Source organism: Sparus aurata, chromosome 8 (genome assembly GCF_900880675.1).
Source record: "Sparus aurata chromosome 8, fSpaAur1.1, whole genome shotgun sequence".
In the NCBI taxonomy this organism is placed as follows: Eukaryota; Metazoa; Chordata; class Actinopteri; order Spariformes; family Sparidae; genus Sparus; species Sparus aurata.
This window is the reverse complement of record NC_044194.1, coordinates 16,870,484-16,897,768: the sequence shown is the minus strand read 5'-3', so window position 1 is coordinate 16,897,768 and position 27,285 is coordinate 16,870,484. Positions and strand designations below refer to the sequence as shown.

Below are 27,285 nucleotides of genomic sequence, written 5' to 3'. Positions count from 1 at the left end.
ACAACACTTGATGATAGCATGTATTTGAATGTATACATATTCATTTTAGTTTACAGAAAGTTTAAAATAGAAGATGGCAATGTGATGTCATACATATAGCAAGTTTTGAGATCTACTTTAGTTTCTTGTCCACTGTGGCTGATCAGACTCCGATGCAGATGTTGCTCCAGTAGGTGTTTCTCGTCATCAAACACATGTTCTCCGCTGGAAGAAGGGCAATTCAAAACTCAAATACCCATAAAATCAGCTCCTGTGTCATTCCCCTCCCCGTGGTTTCTGTGGTTGCCATGGTCACACGGCGAGCTGCTGCACTGAGTTTAAAAAAGTTGAACCATCATTAACTCTGAAGGCAGCGTAAAAAAAAAGCCGTCACACTCACAAAAGGCAGCAGGTGTTCCTGAGGTTTGCTATTGAAAGGATTGACATGAACTTTTGTCCTCAGAGGATACATCAATGACATTGTTGGTTGTTTCTCTACTGCCACCAGCCGGATGACATTTTTAGCTTCTATTGAAATATATATATATGTATAACAGATATCCATGCTTCCTGCATGATCAGTCCTCCTGAATTTGCTGATCCCCTCACTGTTCTTACTGTGACATTTTTGGTTTTGTTTGAAAAGTGAAGTTTTTCCTAGCAGCACACTTATTTTATTTTACCGTCTTTTCCTCCCTTATGAAGGTCTCTTTCAATACTCTTTACTCAGAAACAGCTGGCCTCCAGCAGTCTAATTTCTCATCTTGCTGCAGTGATGTAAACGTTTTTAGTACACCATGACATTACTGTGGTATATAACTACAGGGGGAACAGGGCAGACTCTTGTACAGGTCTGTCAGTGATGCTATGTGTGGTCAGATGTGAACAACTGGGTGTCAGTATAGCAGCTTGTTTTGTAGTTGTGTTCATGTATAGATTAAGGAGATTGGACATGACATTAGAGCGGTCCATTAGCTGGTAGCAAGCAAGATATTTAGAATGTGTGCCTCTACTGTCTAAAAGTCAGTGTAAATGAAAATATTTTATTTATTAAATAAATGAATGACGATATTACCTACATTTTATGCTGGCCAGGTGTAAAGTTTGCAACCTGACATCAAGAAACAAGTTCAAAACTGGAGTTCACTGCCCTGGAAGACAGCTCTCTAATTTGTCATATTTGTATTGCAGCAGGAACTAAAGACCTCCTTCTTTTTGCTTTCATTTTTTTTTTTGTCATTGAAACCCTCCTCAGGTATGACTATGATTGATTCAGCATTTATGCAGGAGTGCACAGAGGTGAAAAAGAAGAAGAGAGCCATTTTCCATCCATCCATCCTGGCGTTGAAAAAGATTGACCCCTGGCACTCCATTCAGCGATAAAAGCCGCTGCTGTCTCTTGGCCGGCCCTTCTTCGCTTGGCGTGTCACATGTGTCCGTGTGACAGGCCAATCAAGAAAATGGAGTGCGTTAATGGAGATGGAGATGGTCGGTCTCCCCCTGCACGTTCGCGCGGCGCCTCTCATCATCTCACCTCCTAACATATTGTCTTAGCAAACGTAACTGCTGTCACCGGGGGGCAGGATGGATGGAATCTTATAGTTAATAGGCTCTAAATCAAAGCCGTGCCACGGATGGCAAATCAGAAAGCGGGAAAAGCTGTCACCTAAGACCTCCACTCAAGGTTGCCACTTGGATTGCGGACGGAGTGAATTTGCTCTCTTACCTTCTGTCTCTATAGTGACAGTTGATACCTTTCGCTACTTTCCTTCCACTTCTGTTCCTCTGTCATCTCAATCTTTCTCCTGCTATCTCAGTTGTTCCTACACACACACACACGTTGCACTATTTTTCGACACTTTTACTTCACAGAGGCCCTTTCTCCTGCTTCATCTTTCCATGTTTAATCCACTACTTTGCATGCCCTTTTCTCTCCACCTCCCGCTGTCCTCTGTCTGGATCTCCATCACTTTACTATCTCACTCATTTGCCCTCCCCCCAGCTGTCTCATCGCCCCCTTTTCTGTCTAGCTGTCTACAGTATTGCCTGTCGTGACTCTGCCTTTGTCTTTAATTCAGTCCCTCACCTTACCTGCCCTGCTGTCTGCCCTTCCCTCCACTTCCCGTTTTTTCTCCTCCACCTTCTCTACATCTCTGTTTCTCTTTCTCTCTCTATCTCGGAGACAGTCGGAGGGTTTAATTAGCCTCCATTCATTTAGCGAAGGACACATGTACTTTCATAGGGGATCGACGATTGTCTGTCTGCTTCATTTATCCGTGAAGCTTTTGAATAGCTGGAGGCAGCATGTATTGATGGAACTGTGAAAGGAAGAAGACCAAGGAAATGTGAATGCCACAGTAGTAGGCAGGTGCTGAGCTCTTACTTTGCAGGTTGGTGGGCGGTGCTCCATCCAAGGACATGCGAGCCGAGTGAATGCCAATGCAAATCTATTGAAATTCAATTTCAAATGCTCTTCGCAATAGCACATGGCACAAAACGTATCCAGAGGTGAACGTCCTCTTGTGCTCTAACAGACGCTGAATACAGTGAATGAATAATAAATTGGTAATGTCAAGGACTGTGGAGCTCGTCTTTAAAACAGGGCCCGCATTTGACCTGTACTATCAACAGGAACACGGACCCAAAGCATATTACACAGCTGGGTTTGCTCGGTTCAACTTGTATTTGCATCGAATTGCATTTGGTTGCATCACATTATCAAGATTATTTTGTTTACCCTGGCAGTGTTGTGCATCTTCCGTCTGACGGTTTGGCATGCAGTTTAAAATCCAGGAATAGCTGTTGCCCTAGCAACAGCTAATATGGATCTAAATATGGAATCGTGAGAGTGGGAAGGAAATACAAAGGACAATCTAATAAATCACATTCTTAAAGCCACACTGACTGAGTTTTAATTACTAGGGTGCCTAAGTCCTTCAAAATTAACCTTCAGAAACTCGACCTGAAACAGCATTGGTTTATCAAACTGTTATGCTAGCATGTAAGCAAACAGGTGCCCACTAACGTCTGCAGCAGCCACAGTCAGAACAACATTAGCATTAGCCTGTTAAAAAACACCCATACCTCAGATTTGTGCAGCAATTCAGAAGTCTGGTGTTGTGCCTATTGACAGCTGGTTCCCATGTTTAGAAAACCGATGTAGCTACATTCATGAAAAATATGAATAGAAAAACAGCTTTACCTGGTGGTTGTAAGTCAGCTCACAGAAATAGCAACACTTAAATCACCATTGAACGTGCTATATGTGACGTTCAGTGAAATCTGGCGATTGCAACATTTACAGAACAACTTCAAAGACTTATATCTTGGATAGCTAGTAAGCTACCTTTGCCTCTCTAGCAACATTATGTACCCAAAAAGTCGCTTTCGCACACAAAAGCCAGCTTCAAGCTAGTTGGAGCCCATTAGCAGCTCTGACCTTGTGGCTCACGTGCACTAGCGCAGTCTTCAAGCTAACAAAGAAACACAAATACAGAAACCTTGGATTAGGGTTTCTGTTTTCTTAGGTAGAAACTGCTCTTAGCAAACAACTGTAGCGTTCTGGCAGAGGAAAGTGTCATTGGTGGGACTGATGTATCCCTCTCTCCTGATGTATTGGGCAAGGAATAAGCTAACATAAACACAGTGACAGATTGAATGAGTGAAATGAAACTAGCAACTCTAATCTAATAATCAGGCTACTTGAGCACCCCGTCGGAGTCATATTTCTGGCAGCCTGATGCCCAGTCAGTTACATTTTAGCTCTTGTTTGGTCTACCTATTGTAAAATTCCAGAAGACTTGAGTGTTTTGCTTTTTGTCAGGGTTGCCCCCAGAATTTTAGAGACATACTGTGCATATGAAACTCACAATGGGAAGGAGAACACTAAAATGGGGGGGGGAGGCACCCATGATAAAGTGGCAAGCACTCGCGAATAGGGGGCTAGTCAGGTGGCCCTGTCTGCCTTAACCCCACTTAGGGACACTGCTGCTTTTTGTGCCCAACTTTCTTCAGTACAGAAATTCAGTACACGCGGTTTATAATTAAGAACACAAGTGAAGGGCTTCGACTTCGGCTTTCTGACTGTGCAAGTATGTACAGACTGTGCCTTACTGATGTCTACTTCACCTAAGATGGGACAGCATACACCTTTATAAATCTTCTTTTGGCGACCCAATATAAATCCCAGCATTCCTCTGCAGAACTGAGCGGGGGATTAATCAGCCAGAATAATTTCTGACTTAACTTCTGTAGTGGCATAATTCTCCATCTGCAGTGTTTATCTACAGAATATGAGATTTAAAGTATGTTCAAGCACAGGGATGGATTGGATGACCAGCAGTGGGCTGGAGAAAAGCAGCTAAGCCACTATGCGGAGAGCTTTACTCTCAATAGATTGAAAATCGAGTGGTGCAACCTTAAGTGCTTCAGCGCCCTCCTCTCAAGGACCCTCTGCTTTTCGACCTTTGTCTACCCCTGATGAAGATAAATAGCCCTTTCCCATTGGCTGCATAGAGACCTTTAGGAACCTTCTGTAGCGAGAAGAAACTGCGCAAGGTGGTTCCCAGGATGGGGGAAACCCACCAGACACCGCAATATGATGCAGGGGATGTCAAGTAAACATAGTTCCCTCCATAATCAAGATAGGCTTTAACCCTCAGGCCACTATTAGTTTGAATGCAATTGAAGATATAACGTTTCACTGTAACTGTACCTTATGATTACATGTGACAACAGTGATTGATTGATTGATTGATTGATTGACTGATTGACTGATTGACTGTCCTCCCTGGGAGAACAACAGCATCTGTCATCACAGCAAGTGCCTCAACGTTGCATATGTTTACGTTGACAACACCTTGTCACTGTAATTATGGCAGTAGCAAAGGAGGAAGTCAAGGAATGTTGAATAACAGAAAACAGAATTAAACATGTATTGAGAAGGTAACCATAAAAAGGAATCAGAAGAAAAATGATTATATATTATAATGATAGCGACAACAAAAACAACAACAACAATAATAATAAAAATGATAATAATCATAACAATATCAGTCTTTTATAGAATGCTAGCTGTTAACCAATCATTTAAGAGCTGGCCAGCATTTGTGTTCAGGGTGACACCAAAAGTCAAACCAAAATCCTTTCAATAAAAATCTGCCTCAGACAATGTTAAAACTTTGTTGATGAAGCTGTTGGGTGTGAGTGTCACTCGGCTAAAGCGGTTCGAAAAATAAAAAGAACATCCAAATCGATCAGCAGGCTTGAGCTTGATGTATGAGGCATGAGGCTTTCAATGCAGAATACTGATGAAAAATATTGTTTGGTCTGCACCAGAGGGTGTCCGTAATCTCCTGACAAATGTTTTCCTGACTTGTACGTGAAGGTCTATTAATATCCATGACACAACTGAACCTATACTGACCTTTGAATGTGAAGGGTTAAAATCAGAAAACGATACACGGACTTCACAGATTCAGATGATAGAAATGTGACAGCAGTCCACATCTCACCCGGCTTTTGTTCCTCCCCCCCCATTCTCTCTCCCTTCCTTTCAGATATTGATGAGTGCGCCGAAGGGAAGCACTACTGCAGGGAGAACACCATGTGCGTTAACACCCCGGGCTCCTTCATGTGCATCTGCCATACGGGCTACATCAGGATCGATGACTATTCCTGCACAGGTGAGTTGCTCCGCTGGCCCTTTTTTTTTTTGACAGGCTGGAATCAAGTGGAGCGGGCGCTGCCGTTACTCCATCTTTGAAAGCTTCAGCTTCCAGAGCAACCTTTTTGTGTGGAGGTTTTGCTAGTAGCCTTGAAGTAGCAAGAGGCATGCGTGGTGTGAAGAGGATGTCTGATGTTGTATGCGGGTTCCTTCTGCAGGAGCATTTAAGGGGAGAAGCGTCCAAATACCTACCGTAGGTTATTGCCAGTTATGAATGATTTAATTTGCATCTTTAGTCATCGACTGGAGGATGGGATTTGATTTCATTATGATAAATTGCTGCAGCCAAGAGAGGGGCAGACTTCCAGAGACAGAGAGGAAGAGGCAGCCAGACGTTCGGATATAAATGGGAGGGAGTTATCAGTGTCAGGGTGCAGTGTGAGGAAGATTTTTAATAGAAAATCATGTCATAACAAGAAAAACATAGGGATCATACAACACCTGTAAAGCGCGCTGTAGACCTGAGCAACGTGCTACACCTCCTCACCGCCCTTTTACTGTTAGTCATGATCCAGACGGTGCCTGGTTAGACGCACCGGCCTGCGAATCTGTCACCCTGCAATTACGCAGTCTGTTCATTTAATATGCGTGGGGATTAATGTCTCAGTTTGATTTGCTCTTATTGGTTTTGCTCTGATTACTAGCACCACATTAAAATGAGAGAGGCACACACAGAAATCAATACCAGACCCACTGCTTTATGATTCAGCACAGGCTGGCAGTAAAGAAAAAGACGGAACGCTGAGAGAAAGCGACGAATCAATTTTGGTCTGTTTGCTTTGCGGGGATTTCGAGCCGCAGCTCTGGTATCTCCCGGCTTTGTTCAAACTTTAGATTTTTCCAAACTCACATAAATTACACATTTATTCCGTTAGGAAACTTTACTTTGAGTCTCTAAACTTTCTGTGATTGTGAGACAAGCTGGTTGTTTCTCTTTATCCTTGGAAAATGAACTGAAAACAAAATGCAAATTATCGTCAGGCCTCTTTGGAAATGTCAAAATGTCTGCGGACTTTCAGCCTTGCTTGTGTGCGTGTGTGCGCAGTCTTCATCTGGTGTGTGAATGTACTCTGGGCGTGTGTGTGTGTGTGTGTGTGTGTGTGATAAGGAGAAAGAAAATCACTGAGAACCTGAGATACAGAGAGACTGTGAGACTGCGAGTGGAGGCGGCAGACCCATTTGTTCCTGATCAAAGTTGAAATCAAAGTCAATTTCAAAAGCAAACCAAATCAATCTAAAGAGATTGCGTGGATGATTCGCAGTCTTTGTTCTCTGTCTGTGTTGTGGGTGATGGTGATAGTAGCCCTGCTTGTTCATAATAGCTTCGTCCACAATAGTTTGTCTCCGGGCTAACACACGCTTTCACAAGTACTTGGGAAAAGATTCTGTTACATCATCCTGACCGTCAGGAAAAAAAAAATCTGATTCTAAATCTTAATTTATGAAAACATGTTTGCGTTTGGCCACAATGAGCTGAAAAGATATAAACACTGCGACGGAAGCATTTTGTTGATAGGTAAATGAGTGAACTTCATATCTTATCTGTGAGAAAAATAAAGCAATCACATGGCACTGCTTAAAGAACAGAGAGCCCACTTCCTGAAATGGGCACCGCATGGGAAACAAAGGTCACAGGGTGGACTGGAACCTTGAATATTGTGGTTCATCTTAACCTTGTAGCCATGGTAGTGTCCAAATGAGGTGTATTCAGTCGGTCAATCAATCAGTCAATAGAACGAAAACGAAAACGAATAATAATAATGAACAGTGTAATATGATAGTTAAATTAAAAAAAGAAAGAAAGAAAAGATACAAATAAGTATAAACATTTAAATTATAAAGTTATAATACACTACATAAAAGCCGGACTGAATAGATAGGCTTTAAGTTTATCTAAAAGTATCAATATTTCCAGCTCCTCTCAATGATAAATGATGAAGGTCTGAGGACTACAAGTGTTGTCTAGATTAATTTTTTGTTTTTCCCTAAACATGATTTTTCTTTTATATTTTTGGCTGTGTGTTTTATAGAATAGTATAGAAACAGTAACTGAATCAATCATAGAAAGTAGTAACATCTTTGTAAAATCAGGATTCGTGCAACAACATCTGCTGTCTGGGAGGTTGTGTTTTAATCACAGGAGTAACTGATGCTGCAGAAAGGAGTTTTGTAAAGTCACTCGCAGCGTAGCACCTATTCGAAGTTACCGCCCTGTTAAAAAGCAGGACCACACACGGAGAAGAATCCATAAAGCAAATCTAAGCCAGTAATCCTTCCATAATGTAATGTCTCTGTCCTCCATCTGGAATAACACGATGACATTCCACAGTGATGAGTGGCGGATCCGCCTCATTCTTTAGCGGTTGTTTGCAGCTTGTGAAACACGATGCTAAGTAGCTCCCTGCGTGCATCATCTCCGAGGAGGCGGCAACATGCTGCATTTCCTCAGTGTCGGTAATTAAAAAAGCAATTTGCACCAATGCAAACTAACTCAGCAGCAGCGGCGGAGTACGCGCACCCGAGGATCTAGGCCCTGCAGCCTTCCTGCTGTGCCATTGGAGTTTGAAATAAAGCCGTATGACTCAGCATCGCAACGCACACCCGGTTAAAACTCCCTTTTCCTGCTCCTCTGTGGCCCCCCTGAAGAGTTTGTCTCTTCCCCTGTCAGTGGAAATCAGGAAATAATAGAGCAGAGTTTAGGGTTTCATGAACAAGCTTCTGCCAGGCATAAACAAGTTAAAAGTGAAATTGAGGAATCGTTTTTTTTTTTTTTAAACAAATGCACGTTCATCTAATTTCAGGTGCTCCTGTGATTTATTTAGGGAAAGAAACCTCCCTCCTTACACAGGCTTTTTCTTTTTTTTTTCTTAAATCTTTGTCTTTGGACAGCCGCTGCGCCTTATGTGATTTCACTCACCGTGTTTTTCTCTAATCTTCTGAGCTGCGGGCAAGTTTTATTGTTTTACTCATTTGTCTTTCTTCCACTGTGCGCTCATTCCCCAGATTCACAATGAAGATTAATACCACCAAACCCAGTGGATTAAATTGTGTCACTATATTTTATGTAACTTCCTATTAAAATGCCTCAGAGTCGCTGTAGTGGAATAGGCGGCTATGCGTCGCCTTATAAAAGTCAATTTGTGTGATTAAACCACGGCTTATGCAGAGGCTTGATGTAATGACTTTTTCCCTGCTTCAGTCAAATTACCGTCCTAATCTCCCTGCTGAGTTATTGGACTATCATCTCCCACACATCCACCATCAGCGAGCGCCTGATACAGAACACAATCACAACTATAGGCACATACAAACTCTTAGCCTATATTAGAGAGATGAATTGCAGAGAAATTAGGTGTAACATTCAGGGTCCCTGAATGAAGAACTTAATGACAGAAGGAAAACACACCAGGTACTTCTGATTCTGCGTTTCTAAATGCTGATTTTACTGTCACCTGTCCCGTCCTGGTTTCAGCGCACTGACAGTAAAAGTAGGAGCTAGTAGCTGCAGGAATCTACTGCGTATTAATAGCAATTGAACATCTGCTTGTGTTTGCAAAGAGTCCAAAGGGAGTGCTGATTCCTCTGAGTTGCCCACAGAAGAAATATCACAGCTGTGAGAGGAAACATTAGCCCCCCCCCTCTACAGTACCTATTGACATTGTACAGTCGCATGATATACGAGCGTCTTCATCATCCTCAATTGCTTTCGCCAATTAATGAATCGCCAACTCAGCAGAAACAATGCGCCAGTATTGATAGCCATATTTTTCACATGCATTACAGTGTCGTATGTGGACGAGCCCGGCCGGTAAAGAGGATTAAGTTGACTGTAGTTCATTTCATGGCTCACTGTTTATGTGCGGAATAGTGGATTAAAGGACTGATCCGCAGATTTAAGCCCGGACGAAACAGCATGGATCCCTGGTAATATTTCTCCTCGGCTTGTCAGCGGGTCAGCGAGCTCAGACAGAAGTCTGTATTTTACATCGAGACCTCCTGCAGCGGGGGAGGTCGCCGGTTCACATCCCAGCTGGCAGTTGACTGGAACATGTGAACTTCATGTACTTGTTTAAATGAAGTATGTACAAGCGAGTGTCCTGGCACAGCCCAGGCTCGGTCTCCAGCGGAGCTTTCTGCAAAAGAAACATCCACAACTTTCTCTTGTCCCTTCCTTCGACTATCATTTTATCCTTGATCTTGAAGGTCAAGATTCCTCCTCTTTCTTCCCCTCTACTGTTCGTCTTTTCCCCAAAGTGCCTGAGGTGCTCCTCGCTCTGTGAGATTAGCAGCTAATCCATGAAAGGTAGCGGATTGGCTGTGCTTTCCCTTTGAATGTTATTAAAGAAGGCTATCCTGAGGTGTGCGTTTGTGCTAGGCGTACATGTGCATGCGCTTGTGCCCGAGGTGTGTATGCAGGGTGTGCGTCCTTGTTCTAATCCTGTGATAGCCAGGCCCGGGGCTCCTGAGGCGGAGGAACGGGAGGAGGGCTGGGTGGAGAAGGGGGGGAAGGGATGGACAGGGGCCAAAGGTGGAGCAGGGGGTCTGACAACCACAGAGATCAGAAAAGATGACTTTGAGCCTTACGACTCAAAGGGTCTGGCAGCTTGGGGGATTTGGATAAGAAAGTTTTTGCCTCTTTTCTGTGAAATCCGAGAATTCTACCTGAATATAAGAACCGCATAGGCAGTCGGACTCCTAAGACTTAAAACGCGGCTGTCTGGGGAAGCTAGTGGTGCTATGTGTTTGGCATTTTAGAAGTGCCCTTTGGAGTTTTCGTCTAGACATACAAAAGTTATGTTGACTTTCATTTGCAAAGCCAATGTTTAAGAGGAAAAAGCTTGCTGTCGTCCTCATCCTTGCCTAAGCAATGGCACATCATGGTTTAAAACTCCACAGGGTACCTTTAAGTTTCTTACTGATGTCATGGACGCTTGTACCTTTGAATAAATACTCTGTTTTTTTAGCCTAGAACTGATCATAAATCCACCATTATCTCCTTTGCTTTTTGACCCGGGGAGGATTTCGACAAAAGGCTCGCTTTTTGTTTTGGTGAAACTCTCAAAGCAGCTATAATCAATATTCGAACAATAACAATCTATCAAATGACAGTGTGAGAGGCATTACTCAAAGTGATGGACCAACAGAGAATAATTGCCTCAGTCTGCAGCTCCTCTCTGCTTTACGGCGCTTTAAAGTGAGTTTCAGCTCATTGTCTGGCTGTCTGGCCTGCAGCTTTTTTCATTCACTCCTCTCCACTGTCATTGCTGCATTTTCAGACACAGCAGGTGGCAGTTTTCAGTGAAAAAAAAATTAAAATCCTCTAAAAACCTTTTGCACCCTTCCTGCTGAGCACCAAACAGCAGACAGCAAGTAGCAACTAGCTCGTGAATATGATAGAGTATTTAGTCGGCTATAGAGCCAGACAAATCCTTTAGAAAGTAAACCCAAGAAATAAGTTTTGCCAGGTGGCCAGAAATATGGGTCCAAATAGTCAAGTTCACCATCAACTTAGAAGCTGTTCAGGCCTGGTATCTGCATGCTTTTGGACCAATAGAATCACAGGTGGGCAGCTTTAGGAGGATTGAGGAAGCATTTGAGATCTGATCACTCAGATCACATTTGGAGGCTCTCCGAACCTGCAGATGTTAGCAGCAGATGTTTGAGAGCAAACTGTCCCCACGCAAGTCCCCAGACTCCCTTAAAAAAATGCTACATTTTTTAAACTTTGTGAAACACTGCCTACAACAATTGTTTAACTATTTGGGCTGTTATACATGAAGATTGTTTCTTTTTTTGTAGGGAAAAAAAAAATGTTTAATCGGTCTGTTCCAGTGATGTAGGTGTATATTTGCATATAGAGCAGGGAAGTGAGATCTGATCGCAAGGGGTCACTCAAGACGCACGTGTGAAGTGATTAAAGCTGCCCGGCTGTGATCGGATAACTCAGAACGGACACTGAAAACCAGTGACAAACGCTGCCCCCAAAGTAGCCAAAAAATCAGTTCCTGCAGGTGTAAATATGTCCAAAAGACGTGGTTCCACATCCCTTTGTCGTCCTCTGTTATTCTTGTGTATGTGCGGGAAGAACAGTGCCCCTCCACCTGAAATCCAACAGTTTTGTTTGTTGCATACAATAATCATCCAAATGAACGTGCTTATAATTTGCTGGTGTTAAACAGTGCTTCTTTGATACTTTGAGGAAATGAATCGGAGCACATTCAAGGTACAAATAAAGCATTTATACTGGCTTTAAGCAAACATTTGTCCGAACAGTCCGTTCTGCAGTGTGTTACTACTGGCTCGCTCTCTTGGTTTTTTTTTTTTTTTTCCCTGCAGACGAATCCCGCCGACATATGTATCATGAGATCACCCTCCTCTCAGGCTGGTAAATGCGAAGTTTAAGTCGAGGCTACGGTGTTTTGAGGAGAGCAGCCCGAGGTCAGACCTCGCAGGGGGCTGGTGTTGTTTTGGCAAAAAAGGTGGAGGGAGTCAAGCGAGAGGAGAAACGGCCGGCTTGAGAGAGATCCCGAGTGACAGGCTGTACATAATTGATTGTTTATCTGTCTACAGCCCGAGTAGGAGCAGTCAGCGAGGAAATGCCTCTCTCTCTCTCTCTCTCTCTCTCTCTCTCTCTCTCTCTCACACACACACACTCTCACACACACGCACACATATGTTGGGGATTTAGCTGGTGATTAAATTTAGAGTCTCTGACACAGAGTGCAGTAGTGTAATAAGCCTACATTTTCTAAATAACCCAATTTACAAGTAACCAGTGCTAAACTCAAGGGGTCACGGTGATAATAAACACCCAGCATGCACACATGCACAAACACACATGCATGAAGCACGTGGCGGCTCTGTCTGATCGGACTGGCGGCTGGCTGTTCTCTGCTCGGGCAGATGTGACCTTGAGAGAAAAAAAAAAACCTTATTCTCTTTTATCCCTCGTGTGCTCGTATTAGTGTCTTTATATGCCTATGAGCGGACTTTATTTCTGCCCAACAGCAGGTGTGTGTGTGATGTCGCAACGAGAGCGGGGCGGCCGGCCCTTCTAAGTGCCCTTCAATCCATCTCACACACACATGTGCACATACATCATACCCCTCGATGGAGGAGCTCATCACAATGTCACTTTCAATTTGGATGAGCCCACGGTCTGTTCAGGAGATATAATGGATTGGATGATGGCAGGGAAATGGATGACGCGGCTCAGGTCTCCCGCAACAAACGTTCACATTTCTGATCCTCTCACTCTCCAGGTGCCATCTTTCAAATCCTCACACCTCACTGTCTTTCACAATTGCTGTGCATTTTAAACACCGCAAGATGTGGGAAAATACCAATAAGTAGGTGCCACACACAAAAATGTTGCATCTCCGTGGCTGAGGAAGGATCCCGAGATCTGCTTAATGTGAGTGAGGAAGCAGCGGAGAGAAATACATTTGTTTCTGGCCCCGGCCAGGCTCAGTGTGGCCCAGAAGTTCACTAGAATTTCTTGAAACAAACTATTGCCCCCAGATTAGCACTGGAGTCTCTGTGTTTTCTAAGAGTCTTAACCTTTTCTGAGAGATTTAGTTGACTGCTTGTCCTTTCAGCAGCCTTTGAAAGTTCTCTCATCACTATAAACACACGATAATACGAAATGGGAAAAAAAGTTGTCTGGCTAAATTACTGTGTGTATTGCAAACTCTGAAGTTGGAGAGGGAACTCTCTCGCCAGAAGACGGATCGTTATTTTGTTTTGCTTCCTTTCGGGTCACAGTGGAATACAGACTTGTTAAATGTGGAAAAAGATGATTTCAGAAGGTTAAAGCAAGTCCATGAAGTTTCCTGCGCTTAGGTCGATGTAGTGCCTGGTAAGCAAGTGCTTATCAGAAAGCAATATTTATGTGAATCTCCAAAAAGACGATAGATGAGTATTCTTCTTTTGTGCGTCTCGGAGGGATAAAGATCTGCCTTTGCGTTCAGGGGCAGATGAAGGGTGTGCATTCAAATGCCTGCTCGTACAGCAGGGGCAGGTTCTTACATGGTCCACAGTTCTTTTACTGTTTTAGTTTTAGTCCTGTGCCGGCAGTATATGAGATTTTCGATTGATTTTGCAGTTAGGGTATCTTGCAGCAGGGGTTGGAAAATAAAAAACATCTCACCATGTAAACAAACATGGAGGCCCCAGAGGACAAAGAATGGAAGGGGTTCAATATGTCAGCACAAGTGCAATGACTGACAGCTTATAGGGGATGGACATTAATCATTAGTGCAAAGGGTTTGTTTAGACTAAACTGGAGAGTTATTCAGAGAGAGTTAGCTGTGGTGTCTGGCATAAAACAGCCTATAAACTAGTCATATCTTGCACCTTTGTGACAGCTAAACATCGTGTTATTTCAGAGCCAGCGGCCTGCACAGACATCACATTCATCTGAGCTCGCAGCAGAAACACATCTGATCGTAAAAAAAAAAAAAAAAGTAAGAACACTTCTCCCCTGCAGCTTCAAATTGTCTCATTTACAGCATTTAATTTCTGCAGAGGCCTATTTATCCTGTTCCCATCTGTAAAAAAGGTACAAAAATCTGTCCTTTTATAAAGGTGAGACAAGGCGAGGGCTGTGTTATGACAAGAAGACGACTTTAAAAATTTGTTTTTTTTCCACCATTGGTAGCCCGTAGCCTTGATTGTCTACTAATGTTATGACTTGGGTTGAATTATTCACCCGGCATGAGGTTATTAAAATACCAAAATAAAGACTCTAAACACTTTAAGTTCAGTAAGAAACACATTGCTCCATGGAGACACATAAAATGTACTTCATGGGTAACACTTTTGATTACTTCCATAAATGTGCCCGCAGGGGCTTACAGTAGACAGTATCTGACTTTATGGGTCCATTAACATAATTTTAATTATTTTTACACCACTAACATAATATTTTAACTCTGTTATTTTTAGTAACTCATCTCTCTGCCGTTCTATCTCGATTGCACTGTATATGAGAAGACCTCTGTCCTATTATACTCATGCGACAGCTGTTCAAACCTTTTTTCCCTGCTCTACTAAACACTAAATTTGTGCTGTTTTTTTTTTTTTTTTTCTCCATGTGATATCATTACAATAGCTTCAGACCATTCCCCGGGCCTTTATTACATTTTATTTTGCTGCCTCAGTCTGCTCTACAGATAGAGGGGAAGAGATTTGTTTGCCAGTTGGATACAGTTTGTTGTCATGGGCTGTAGCCATTAGTCAAGCTTGTCAGTGGGATATTCATAACAAACCATATCACTAACTCCACAGAAGCAGTAGCAGCAGCAGCAGTGATGGTTCTGAGGGGACATTTCACTAATGCTTGTATGAAACTTACAGAAGATATTTCTCTCGGTACTTAACGGCCTGTTGTGCCAATTTATATAACTCAAACAAGGCGCCAGTGGCTTATGAATGTGGAACGCGACACCGGGCAGCACCTCGTTAATGTAAACATGTGTATGTAAATAGAGTGAGCTTATTGTCAGTGATTAAAAAACTCAGAGGCTGTTCCATCCGTCATATTGTGCCAAGAACGAACAACTAATTGCAGCAAAACATCTGAAACAATTTCATGTGACAGATCAGGATGGCTGTTTGTCACTGATGTCTTATTAGTGGACTCGCAGCTGTCTAGCTATCAAGTCGTTCAATCCAAGACTGAATCTCAGATCTCTTTTTCTTAATGGTGAGTAAAAGAAATGACCAGCTGGATGCCATCATTCCTCGTGTTTACAAGGGAAATAAAACATTTGATTTTCTTTAATCAACACGTTGTTTTCTTGATAGTAGCCGGGATGTTTGCAGATGAGGGGGTGATGATGTCTGCGCTGTGTGCATCTGATGTGTTTTTCTTTTGTTTTCAGAGCATGACGAGTGCCTTAGTGGGCTCCACAACTGTGATGAAAACGCCCTGTGCTTTAACATGGTCGGAGGCCACAGCTGCTCCTGTAAGCCGGGCTACACTGGCAACGGGACTGTCTGCAAAGGTGAGCACTGCCCTGTTAGTTATGTTATCCACTGTTGACCAAAGTTGGCCAAAATAGGTTTAGATGCGTAAAATAAAAAGTAAAAACAGAATGTTGGAGACACATAGTAATGTCCTTTCAAGGACGCCCCTCTCATACTCATGATGTCATGATACTATCACCCGTTACCAATAGGTAACCTGTTTACCTGTTGAATGTTCCAAACAGGTCTTTTTGGAGCATTGCAGCATTTATTTATACGAATCAAGTCGATAAGGCCAGATATTGTCTATGTGTCTCAAATTATCTTTGTCCTGTTTTCAAGTGAGTACATGACAAGAGGATTTGCAAACCATTGCATTTGTTTTTATTTATGTTTAACACAGCCTCACAACTTTCCTAGAATCATGGTTGTAAATAACTTTCACGATAACTGCTCAAAATAACAAATACAGAATTTTTCCTGTGTCAAAGGTTCCACAGATAACATCTAACACAAGATATGTTGATATGTCATTGCACTGTTTTGGGGGAACCATAAACCAAAAAGTTCCTCAAGAGCAGTCCCTGAAGGAGACACCAAAGCGGGTCCCAAAAGTACTGTTGTATTAAACATACATACATGCCAAAAGTATTCACTCACCCAATCAACTACTTGAAATCAGGTGTTCCAATCACTTCCATGGCCACAGGTATATAAAAGCAAGCACCTAGGCATGCAGACTGTTTCTACAAACATTTGTAAAAGAATGGGTCGCTCTCAGGAGATCAGTGAATTCCAGCGTGGCACTGTGATAGGATGCCTCTGTGCAACAAGGCCATTTGTGAAATGTCCTCGCTCCTAAATATTTCACAGTCAACTGTCAGTATTATAACAGTGTGGAAGCGATTGGGAACGACAGCAACTCAGCCACGAAGTGGTAGGCCACATAAAAGGACGCTGGATGCTGAAGCACATAGTGCGCAGAGGTCGCCAACTTTCTGCAGAGTCAATCGTTACAGACCTCCAAACTTCATGTGGCCTTCAGATTAGCTCAAGAACAGTGCGTCATGAAAAGGGTTTCCGTGGCCGAGCAGCTGCATCCAAGCCATACATCAGCAAGTGCGATGCAAAGCGTCGGATGCAGTGGTGTAAAGCACTGGACTCTAGAGCCGTGGAGACGCGTCCTCTGCAGTGACAAATCGCACTTCCCCATCTGGCAATCTGATGGTTAGTTCCAGTGAGAGGAACTCTGAATGCTTCAGCATACGAAGAGATGTTGGACAATTCCATGCTCCCAACTTTGTGGGAACAGTTTGAGGATGGCCCCTTCCTGTTCCAACATGACTGTGCACCAGTGCACAAAGCAAGGTCCATAAAGACATGGATGAGAGAGTGTGGTGTGGATGAACTTGACTGGCCTGCACAGAGTCCTGACCTCAACCCGATAGAACACCTTTAGGATGAATTAGAGCGGAGACTGAGAGCCAGGCCTTCCTGTCCAACATCAGTGTGTGACCTCACAAATGCGTTTCTGGAGGCATGTTCAAAAATTCCCATAAACACACTCCTAAACCTTGTGGAAAATATTCCCAGAAGAGTTGATGCTGTTATAGCTTCAAAGGGTGGACCGATGTCATATTAAACCCTATGGATTAAGAATGGGATGTCTTTTAAATTCATGTGCAAGTCAAGGCAGGTGAGCGAATACTTTTGGCAATATAGAATATATACAGAAACACTGACTACTATTTAACTGTGCTGGATAATTGAAAGGTAAATCATTTTATGGTAACCAGCATCTTTAGACGCAGCTGCTAAGTACCACTATTGCGATGCAAAAGATTCAATCTGTGGTGATGGACCGAAAAAATGCAGCAAAGTTATAAGTCTACTTACTAACGGTCAGCCACCACCAACAACACACTCCGGGAGACTGTCTGTCAGACTCTGTTAGCAGCGTGGATGTGACACGTGTGAAGATAAGGAATTGGTAGGCAGTGGACCAAACCACTGTGAGGAATATGAAGGGGGGGACCCAATCTTTAAAAACTTAAAAGACACATTGTTTTAAGCCTAATAATAGCACAAGTGCTGTCAATGCACATTACTATGTTATTATTTGAATTGTGTGTTTACAATTATATAGACTATTGAGGGGGACAACTCTGTTTTTCAAAAGAAGAGGGGCTTCGGATTCCCCCATCCCCACAGTAATTTCACTGTATGAAAGTCCTTAAATTATCGTATACTGAGCAATAAAGTATGAAACCGACTTCATCTTCAAACAGTCTTCTTTCTCTTCAGGGAGACCATTAAAACAACTGAAATGCACTTTAACATTTAATTAAATTCTGCTTCACAAAACTCTGTACACACTATCTTTTTTAATTCATTTTTATCAGACAATATGTTAATACGCAATTTAGGTTTTGTAACATCAGTGGGCTACCTTCCCATCCACTTAAGGAACACTCGTCGTGAATATTTCTCTGTAATCTGTTTTGAAAGACTACTCAGTCAAAAAGAATTCACCCTAATTCACAGATATCGTTACAAAATGTCCCATTTACAGGCATTTTATAGTATAGCTGTTCTTCAGGCAGAGTCACGCGTCTGCTCCAAAGTCCAATCATCTCACATTCATCGCTGCTGTTCCATATTACCACCATGTAAACTGTAATGTGGTTCTACTCTCACGGGCGTCTGCTGCGAAGCCTTCTGTGACCCAGGTTTAATGAGTGTTTCTCTTTGTCTGCTGTTCTATTTGTACTCTATGCTCTTACTAGAAAATTGACTTGACCTTACCTGGTTAATCAATCCCTTGATTAGAAATCTATTTAAAGGGGGGACTGCGGTGATTTCACTCATGAGGATCAGTTAAGTCATCATCGAGAGGTCAACACATCCTGTGGTTTTATAATGTCTTCTGTGGCTGTGGAGGAGCTCTATATTCCATCAGTAGTCCCTGTTATCGTGTGTTTGCTCAGTAACCCATGACTGTCCTCCCCCTATGAGGAATATGAGGAAATGTTGAAATGCCCTTCACAATTTCGTAAAGCCAGTTGCTTCTTTTCCCCAGTCGAAAGGCCAAAGAATTCAGTTTTCTGTGGAATAAATAGAAGCAAGTGAAAAACAAATATGGACTAATCAAATAACAGAATTTTGTCAACTTATTTATTAATCAACTACTCGTTACGGCTCCAAAAATAACCCTGATGACGTCAGAAGTCATCTGGGTTTTCCTGGGTTTGGAGGATTTTAGGAAAGATGATTTTCGTTGGATAGTTAACCCAAATTCATCTAAGAGTCATGATATCGGAGTCCTATTGGGATTCGAGGGGCCATTTAACAAAGTCTAAAGCACTGCGCTGTGCTGCTGTTGGACTGGGGCCTCTTTTGTTCTCAATTCTCTATTCTTGTGACGCAGATTTGCGCACACATTTCATTTATTTCCATCGCATTCTGTCAACTTCAATGACTTCTCTATGTTTTGGGGACACATTAACTAACAGCGTACGCATGGATAATGAACATTTCTGAATTAACCTTGGCGAGATCCATTAATCACTCGAAATAATACCGTGAGAGCCTGTAATGAATCACATCACCAAATTAGCTCTTATTCTGTATGCAAATACATATGCTGCTGCTGGTCTAATTACATAGTTAATGCTCGTTTATCTTGGTGAGTAATGGCTCTCCCCTCTGGTCTACCTCTAGCTATGTGTGACGGATTGTGCCAGAACGGAGGAACCTGCGTCTCACCTAACAACTGTGTTTGCCAGCAAGGATTCACCGGGAAGAGATGCGAGACAGGTAAGAGTTCATTTTTCGGTTCCACTCCTACGTTTTCTCGCCTCAGAAATAGCTCAAGGAAGAATTTAGGGGAAGGAGAAAAAGGAAGGGAGAGGTGACGTGAAGCGCTTTACTCTCCTTAGATCTAACAGTAAAGGACAAACAGCGATATGAAGGGAGATTTCCGCAGAAAAGTACTGGAGATAAAAGTTTTTTTGTTTTTGTTATCCTGGCATATCCCGGCTCTTCTTTAAAAGGTGGTGAGAATTCTTACTTTAGAGATTTTTTTATTTTATTTTTTTTCCGATCTGTAAATGCCAAGACATTTTCACTCTGCTGTGTGTTTGTGTACCTGTGTGTTTGTGTACTTGTGTGTGTGTGTCAGTGTGGATCTGCTCTCCACGGTGAATAATGAGCTTGTACCTCTTCCAATGGCCCGATGGAGGATTTGTACTGCAGTTGCAGCAGTATGGGAATTACCCCATATCACAGCCCATATTAATCAGTGTGGCGCTCCCCCTCACAGGCCCCGTGCCACATCCAAATTACAGCCGCATAAACTCCTGATGCACAATATACGATAGGGTACGATAGCTTAACCGAGTATTAAGTCCGCCTGTGTTTATAGCGGAGACCGTATCTCTTACATGGAAATATGTCAAACACAATGTTGTGATAAGACTCTGAGCTTTGGATGCTATTTCAGCGTGTTTTCCCCTGCAGTAGCCAAGACAGACCGTAATCGCGGTGGCTGGGCCAGAAGCACCGTATGTGTAATCTATAAGAGAAACACCTTTCTCATAACCCGTCTCAACCTTTCCCAGAGTGTCCTTCAGGAGACAAGAGGCTGAGCTAATAGAAAGTCAAGTCATGACACTTCTCTCAGTGTGTGCGCTTGTGTTTGAGTGAAGCAAACTGAGCCTCTCTGCTTGCTCATTGGTTCAGGTATTGATTGCACATAAAGGGCCTTTTCTTTTTTTTTCTTTTTTTTTTTTTTTACGAGGCGTCCTTTTTACTGCCAGTCTTAAAGTAAATGAATTTCCTCTTGGTGCTGCTCAGAGATGCCGAGGAAAGGGAGAGAATGTGTGTGTGTGCGTGTGTGTCTTAGGCCTATCGAGAATGCGTTAACACACATTAACCATAATAACTTATCCTCCTCCCCATTTTTGCAGGAGAGAGGGTTCTGAGGACCTCTTAGTAATGGCACGGTCCAGGCAATCACACATTTCATTACCTCCTATAGTATTTTAGATCCCTCCCTCTCTCTTTTTGTCTCCCTCTCTAACCTTAACACTCCTTTGTGCGTCGAAAGAACTGTTGCAGCACAGTCCATCAAAGGAGAAAATCTTGTACGGCAGCCTTGTCCAAGGTGATTCCATTTATCACTCCGTATCTTAAAAGCAGAGATGTGCGGTACAAGGAGAAGTGCAGTTAAGAGTTAACTTTTTCTTTTTTCCCCTAAAACACTTTTATTTTCAACAGATGAATCATGTTGAGGTTGGGTTTCGGCTAGGTTTTTGTTCTTAATTAATGGCTGTCGGTGTGTACCGAAATGGGGAATGATTTAGGAAGTTAAAGCACACTGCTTCATTAAAGTAAAAAAGTTAGACTTCAATATAGTGGCTGCATGATAAGTCAAATTCATTTTTTTTTTTTTATTTCAGTCATTTCTTTAGTGCCAGTGTTAGCAATCTGGCTACTTTTAAACTTCAGTCCTTTGGCAAGATGTTTTGAAACCTTAAAAGTGATAACATTTACAGAACTAAGACAACGACACACCGTAAAGACAGCAACAAAACAAGAACTCACAAGACATGACAACAACAATAACAGCAAAACATCAGTACAAATTAAATTTCTGCGCATGTACGAAGCAGCAGCTCATTGCCAAGCAATCCTGGCCACAACCACTAAGCATAGACATAAATTAGATATCTCAATTAAAATGTTAAAAGATAAACTTACAGGTGAGTGAAACTACAATGATTCACAAGCCATGTTGCACATCATTCGTAAGACAACTACGGAAGAAGCATACAAGGTTGTTACTCCAGTAGTCAATACACACTGATTGAACTCCGTGTCACAGGGAATGGAAACGAAGACACATGTGCATATAGATTTTCTTTACCTTTTCTTTACCGTCAGAGCGCGCCTTCACTTTTTGTAGACGTCAATCGCCTGCTCGTGCAGCGGGACCACTGCGTTTGTGTTACACTGCTGTCAGTTCCAGGAAGCGCTTCCTCATTTGTTTCTCCATATATTTGATATCTCTATTTGAAATTCACAGAGCACACAGAAAAATGAAACGGCGCTGGTGTCTTGCTAAGTAAATACTGTTTGTCTAATCCATTCAGGTTTTGTCAAGTTTCTGCCTTCACCCCAATTTGACGCAGGTGAATTGAATGTTTTATTGCTCACTTCATTGGAAAAAAAAATCCATTTAACCTCATGTGGCTCAGATGTAGCCGTAGATGAGACTATTGTCTTTTCTGTTACAGTGGTCAGTGACCATGAAAGGCAGATCATACAACAGAAATGTGTTTTTTAAACAAAGGGGCGAGTCTCTACTTCACAGCAGCATGTCAAATCCTTGAAAACTCTATGAACAAAAAATAGTCAATTTCATTTGATTTTGGCAGATGTTTCCAAAGAGTAATGGTTATTGAAGAGTTTAAAGTCAACAGCAATTACCAGAATGAATGTCTGTTACTCTGAATAAACCGTAATAGATTTTATGGGGCCTAGTTTCCTTCAGAAAGTAGTGAAAGCATTTCCATGTGGTTTACCGTTGTAAATAGGACACAGTTTTTATAGCAGATCATCATTTTAGGGGAATACACTTAATCGCTTTCTTGAGAATACTATCACTGTCAAGTCTATATGTTGAATATGAAGCTACATCCAGACAGTTAGCTTGTTGAGTTGTGTTCTTACATTATCCCAAATGTTCAAAAAAACAGAGAAATCTGTAATTTTGTGTAAGGCAACAGTGAATTTAATTTTGTCACCTGTCAAGGTAACTTCTTGGAGAGTCAGAGAGTGAGGAAGGAAGTCAGTGAACGAGACTAATTACCTCATCTGTGAACATTTCAGCCTGAGTCGTGCACAAGCATTTTTATTGGCAATGGCGATTGTTTAACAGTGGAGAAAACAACTCCTATCGTCCAACACTACTTTGGTCCGCTAGTGGCAGAAATTGCATGCTGTACATTTAGAATGTGACCACATGAAACCCAAACTATCTGCACCGTTAGATACCACAAGAAGAACAGTGGCAAAATATACAATATGGGGGAACCAGCCCTTGAAGATTGTTCCCTTTAAATGTGACTGGAAAACAACTGGTTAAAAAACACATTTCTCCTTAAATACAGTTGTCTATTTCTTAATCACACCGTGAGAGGAATCAGGGGATGCATGATTGGTGGCTCAGGGATCAGTCTGTTTTTCTAGCTCCTCTCGTCTCTTTCATCAGTGGGGGTGATTAGAATTCGAGGTTCGCGGACGCTCACACAAACAAGTGCTTGCACGCATGACGAGTCTCCCGCGCGCCCCTCGTGCCTCGGGCGACAAGATGTTTGTCACCACAGCTGCCGCTTCAGTGTGCTTGTCTATCTCCGTCTTCCCTCCCACAATCTGACTCCCTCAGAATCTCGTACGAATCGGCTTCGTGACAGCTCGCGTTCTCATGTGCTCGTTTTTTTTTTCTTTTGTGTGTGGGGTTTTATAGTCCAGGACCACCATCAGGGCCCCCATGCTGCAGGGCTAAAGCCTCTGGCAATGTTTAGAGACTTCAGCAGTCATTCAGTGTGAAAGGGGGGGAGGGTCCCTCTCACTGTCTCCTCACAGTATGACAGGAGCTCCCAGTGAGACAAGTGTCTGCTGGAGAAGCTCACAGAGATGTATGGAGTTTAATGTACTGTTGGATATGCTGCTCTACTGGTGGGAGGGAGGATGGGAAGGAGGGAGCGGGCCGGGAGCAATGGTTTTGGGAGAAGAGATGGAGGAGATGGAGATGTAGGGGGAGAGTGACAGATGCAAAATTCAGGGAAGGAGAGGAAAGGGAGGTAACGACTAGGGGGGGTGAGAGGAGGTGAAGTGGAAAGGCAGATACAGAGATGTCGGGAAAAACTGACAGATGCAGCGAACGGAATGGGAAACGCAAGGAAAGGGATGGGTGGTTAGAGGGTAGGGGTTAGCGAGTTGTCTTCCGCATTTGGATGCGGAATGAGGCTGGCGGAGTCGGTGCTGCACGAGGAGGAGAAGCGGAGCTGGGTGGATGAACATGGAAAAGCTTTCACTAAGTCTGGGCTCCCCACCCCCAGAACCCTGTGAGCTTTTAGAGGCCTCCCCGGGGACTCCAGCACTTCTGCTGCTGCAGCGGCAGACTGACGGCCTGTCATAAGACACCGAACAAGAGCTCTTCAAGGCAGTGCCGATACACACACGCATACCTATGAGCAAACACACACACATTGACACACGAGGAGGCGCTAACAGTCTGCAGATTGCTCAACTGCCTCCCCATTTCAGATTGTTGTGCTTCAGTGTGGTGTGCATGTAACATTTCGTGTACATTTGATTCTATATGTGAACGTGTGCAGATGTGCTTCCTGTTTGCGCTGTGCTCTTTTCGCGTATGTGTGCTGTTGGTGGCCTGTCGTTACCATTCAGGGGGAATGGATGGGGAGGGACAGGGGACACACAGTGCTGACAGACAGACACCAGCGAGTGGAGAACTCCGACACGTCATGAATAATGCAGGATACAGCTGCGGCAGGGCACATACACTTCAGTCATGGATATAAATGTACGCAGGGCCTGGCTTTGTAATGTGTGCCCCGAACATGCCGCATAGTCAATAGTGTAGCCCGAGGCTAGCACTCCTCCTTATATGGCCTGGGTGAGAGATGGGCAAATGCTAGAATATTAGGTTTATTTTTCAGCGAAATGGACATTTTCTTCTCTTGGCTCGGAGAAAACCAGAATAAAAATGTGCTGCTACGGCTATTAGGTTGTTTCACAGTTAGACATAATATGTCTGTTAAAGCCTCTGATGTTTTTTTTTTTCCCCAGACAAGTGCTCGATCAGCAGATAAAATGAGTGTGACCAATTTTTGGGGTGATTGATCACTTACCTGTAACTGAATTTCCACGATGTGGTAAAAATCCAAACACAGTGGGTCTCGTTGTAGTTTCAGCCGCTGAACAATTTGACCGGGACTTCCCTTGTTTTCCGTTCAGTTTAGATTTAAAGTACTTTTTTTGTCACATGCACTTAGAGCAGAGTTGTTGCCCAAATGCATTTCCCTCGAAAATTGTAATAAAAAATCAATTTCCTCTTAAATCTTTACAAGCGTTTTCCGAAAACAGCACTTTGAGACCAAATTGAAATGCACAGCTCTTTTTTTTTTTTGCTTCACATTTAACATTCCGGATAACAAGACACAGACTGCAAAGCATGAATTGAAATAAAAATGATGTAATAGAGACATTTTAAGTATTGACTTTACTTATGGAAAAAGCGACACAACTTAAAGTGAACAATCGGAGCTTGCAGTTTGCAACACATGTTACTGTCAGCATCAAACAAATTAGCGTCTAGATGCTCTACTTCCAGTCAGCCTGATTTGAGCAGGATCATTTTTAAAGAAACGTAGCGGACAAAATGCATGAGAATAAGAGAAGAGGGGAAGATAAGGAAAAGTGGCACTTTGGCAAGATGAGATTAATATATTAATATCGCTTCATCGTAAGTGTACAAAAACCCCTCTGCTTTCAGGGCGTACTGAAAAAGATCCAACGTTTACATTTGATCGGACATTTCCAGAATCCAGTAGCTTACACCTCCATCCATCAGTGTTGTCATCATTGTGAAGGTTGTGCTGGACATCATTGCTCTGTGTGCCTTTTTTGCATAATCAATAAAGAAGGGCATAAAATTAGCAGGTATGATTGTGCACAATTAACTGTCTTTCAATGAAAATCAACTATTTTATTGATATATCTCCCTTTAAAGCGAGTTATAATGAGTATTGTCTATTTCCCCTTGCTTTAAGGGGGATTGATTTATTCATTTTTTGTTTTCAAGTATCTTCACTCACCCTACATAAAACAAAAGTTTCTACACAGAGAACATCACAGTGGTCTCGACAAAAGTATCGGCTAATTGACTTACTGAGGTAAACAAAACAGATTGAATAAATAATGTGGCAATCTGAAAGATAAGTGAGCCGGAGTAACTTGTAATCTACGAGTATTGAGAGCGTCTTTATGGTGCTTTTAGTCGGAAGGACTCGTATAAAGGGCTTTATGATCATCACAGCTTTAAGATGCTTTTAGGAAAGTGGGCACCTAGACTGTAGGAGCAGTATCCGCTGCATGAAATAATTGGACCTGACATCTGTGAACGCCCGCTCCTGTTTTGCGTGTTTTATTGACTGAATTGCTGAACTGTTCCCGTAAGAAGAATGGGGAGGTAGCCTTTGAATTTCCCCTATTTTCAGCTCATTATCCTCTTCTTTCAGGCCCCCTCTGAGCTTTTTAGGGGTTTGGCCACGAGTAAAATTTTTCTGTCACTGCGACTGTCAGTTCGGTATCTAATGGCCATCTCTGCCATCCTCGGGTGGCCTCTTGATAGCCGCTCAAAAAGGACGCTACGGGCTTCTCAAGAAAGAGGGGCATTATTCGATCGGATGCTGGGGACGGACACCTCTCCCCTTCGTCTTTCAATTCATCTGCAGTCTAATGTCCTCGTGAGCACTTTTAATCAGCTGTGCCGAATCACACCGAGGCTACTTTAGTACCGCCAATGTTCTTTAAGGACAAGGAGAGAGAGATAAAAGATTTTCATGTTCGGTGTTAATGATGCAGTTTAGATTTGTGACTCCTACACACTCCTGGAGGGTTATATTCAAGAGCACCACCAGGGAGCCCTGGTGCAATACACCAATACTGTAAATTGATGCTTTATTGGGAGGGAAAAAAACTCTAATTTTCTCAAGTCGTGATCGTTTACCAGTGTGCGACTCCTTTCCAAAGTGATACTCTCATAAAAAGAAGTGATCTAAGGAGGGAAACTGTTCTGTGAGCGAAACAGCACCTTTTCATCAGAGCTCCCATAGCCTTTGTTTCTCTAATAAAATATGCAATGAGTTTTTACAACCTTTTAGGAGAAGAAGGAGGAAGAAAAGTGAGGGTAGACAGAGAAAAGCCAGGTTTGAAGACGATGTATGTACAAAAAAAAAAAGACGGTTGATAAGTGAAGAAAGGCTATTTAATTATGGTGGGATGGTAGATGAGAGGAAGTTAAGATACGGGAAGGGGGGGTGAAAAGGAGGTGATTTATGATTCGGTGTAAAAATGGAAAAGGAAAAAGAGCAATGAAGAGGAAGAGGAGGCGGAGATGGAGGATAGAAGGAGGTGGATAGCTGGAGAGTTCAAGGGGAATAACTTTGAAGGCAGTGTGCAGAGGAGTGAGTAGCCCCGAGGTCACGCCGGCATATCGACCAGGATGGAGAGGCGAACGGGGCCAGACAAACAATTTGTTCCCTCAGACCTCATTTACATTGATTGGAAGCTTGTCAGAGTGGTAGACAAAAAGACGGACTAGACAGAAAAAAAAGTTCAGCAGACTGAAGGACAAAACATCAGATACACAAAAACACCAGAGTAACACGGGCAGGAAGATAGATGGCAAGATTATTTCCTCAATTAACCAAATAGGTTTTGATCTGCAGATTATCAGAAAATGGATGACGTCCTGTAATGTCTCTGTTTTGTCGACATCTCAAAAATTACGGTCACAGATATGT

General features: G+C 42.7%; 1 protein-coding gene across 1 annotated transcript in view; it reads left to right on the top strand.

Annotated features, from left to right (window-relative positions):
• nell2a (neural EGFL like 2a) overlaps positions 1 to 27,285 on the top strand; it is an 88,690-nt gene that overhangs the window by 41,940 nt on the left and 19,465 nt on the right. The window contains exons 13-15 of the mRNA XM_030426445.1: positions 5,538 to 5,663; positions 15,589 to 15,711; positions 19,394 to 19,489. Of these exons, the coding sequence (XP_030282305.1) occupies positions 5,538 to 5,663; positions 15,589 to 15,711; positions 19,394 to 19,489 (345 nt within the window). The remainder of the gene's footprint in view (positions 1 to 5,537; positions 5,664 to 15,588; positions 15,712 to 19,393; positions 19,490 to 27,285) is intronic.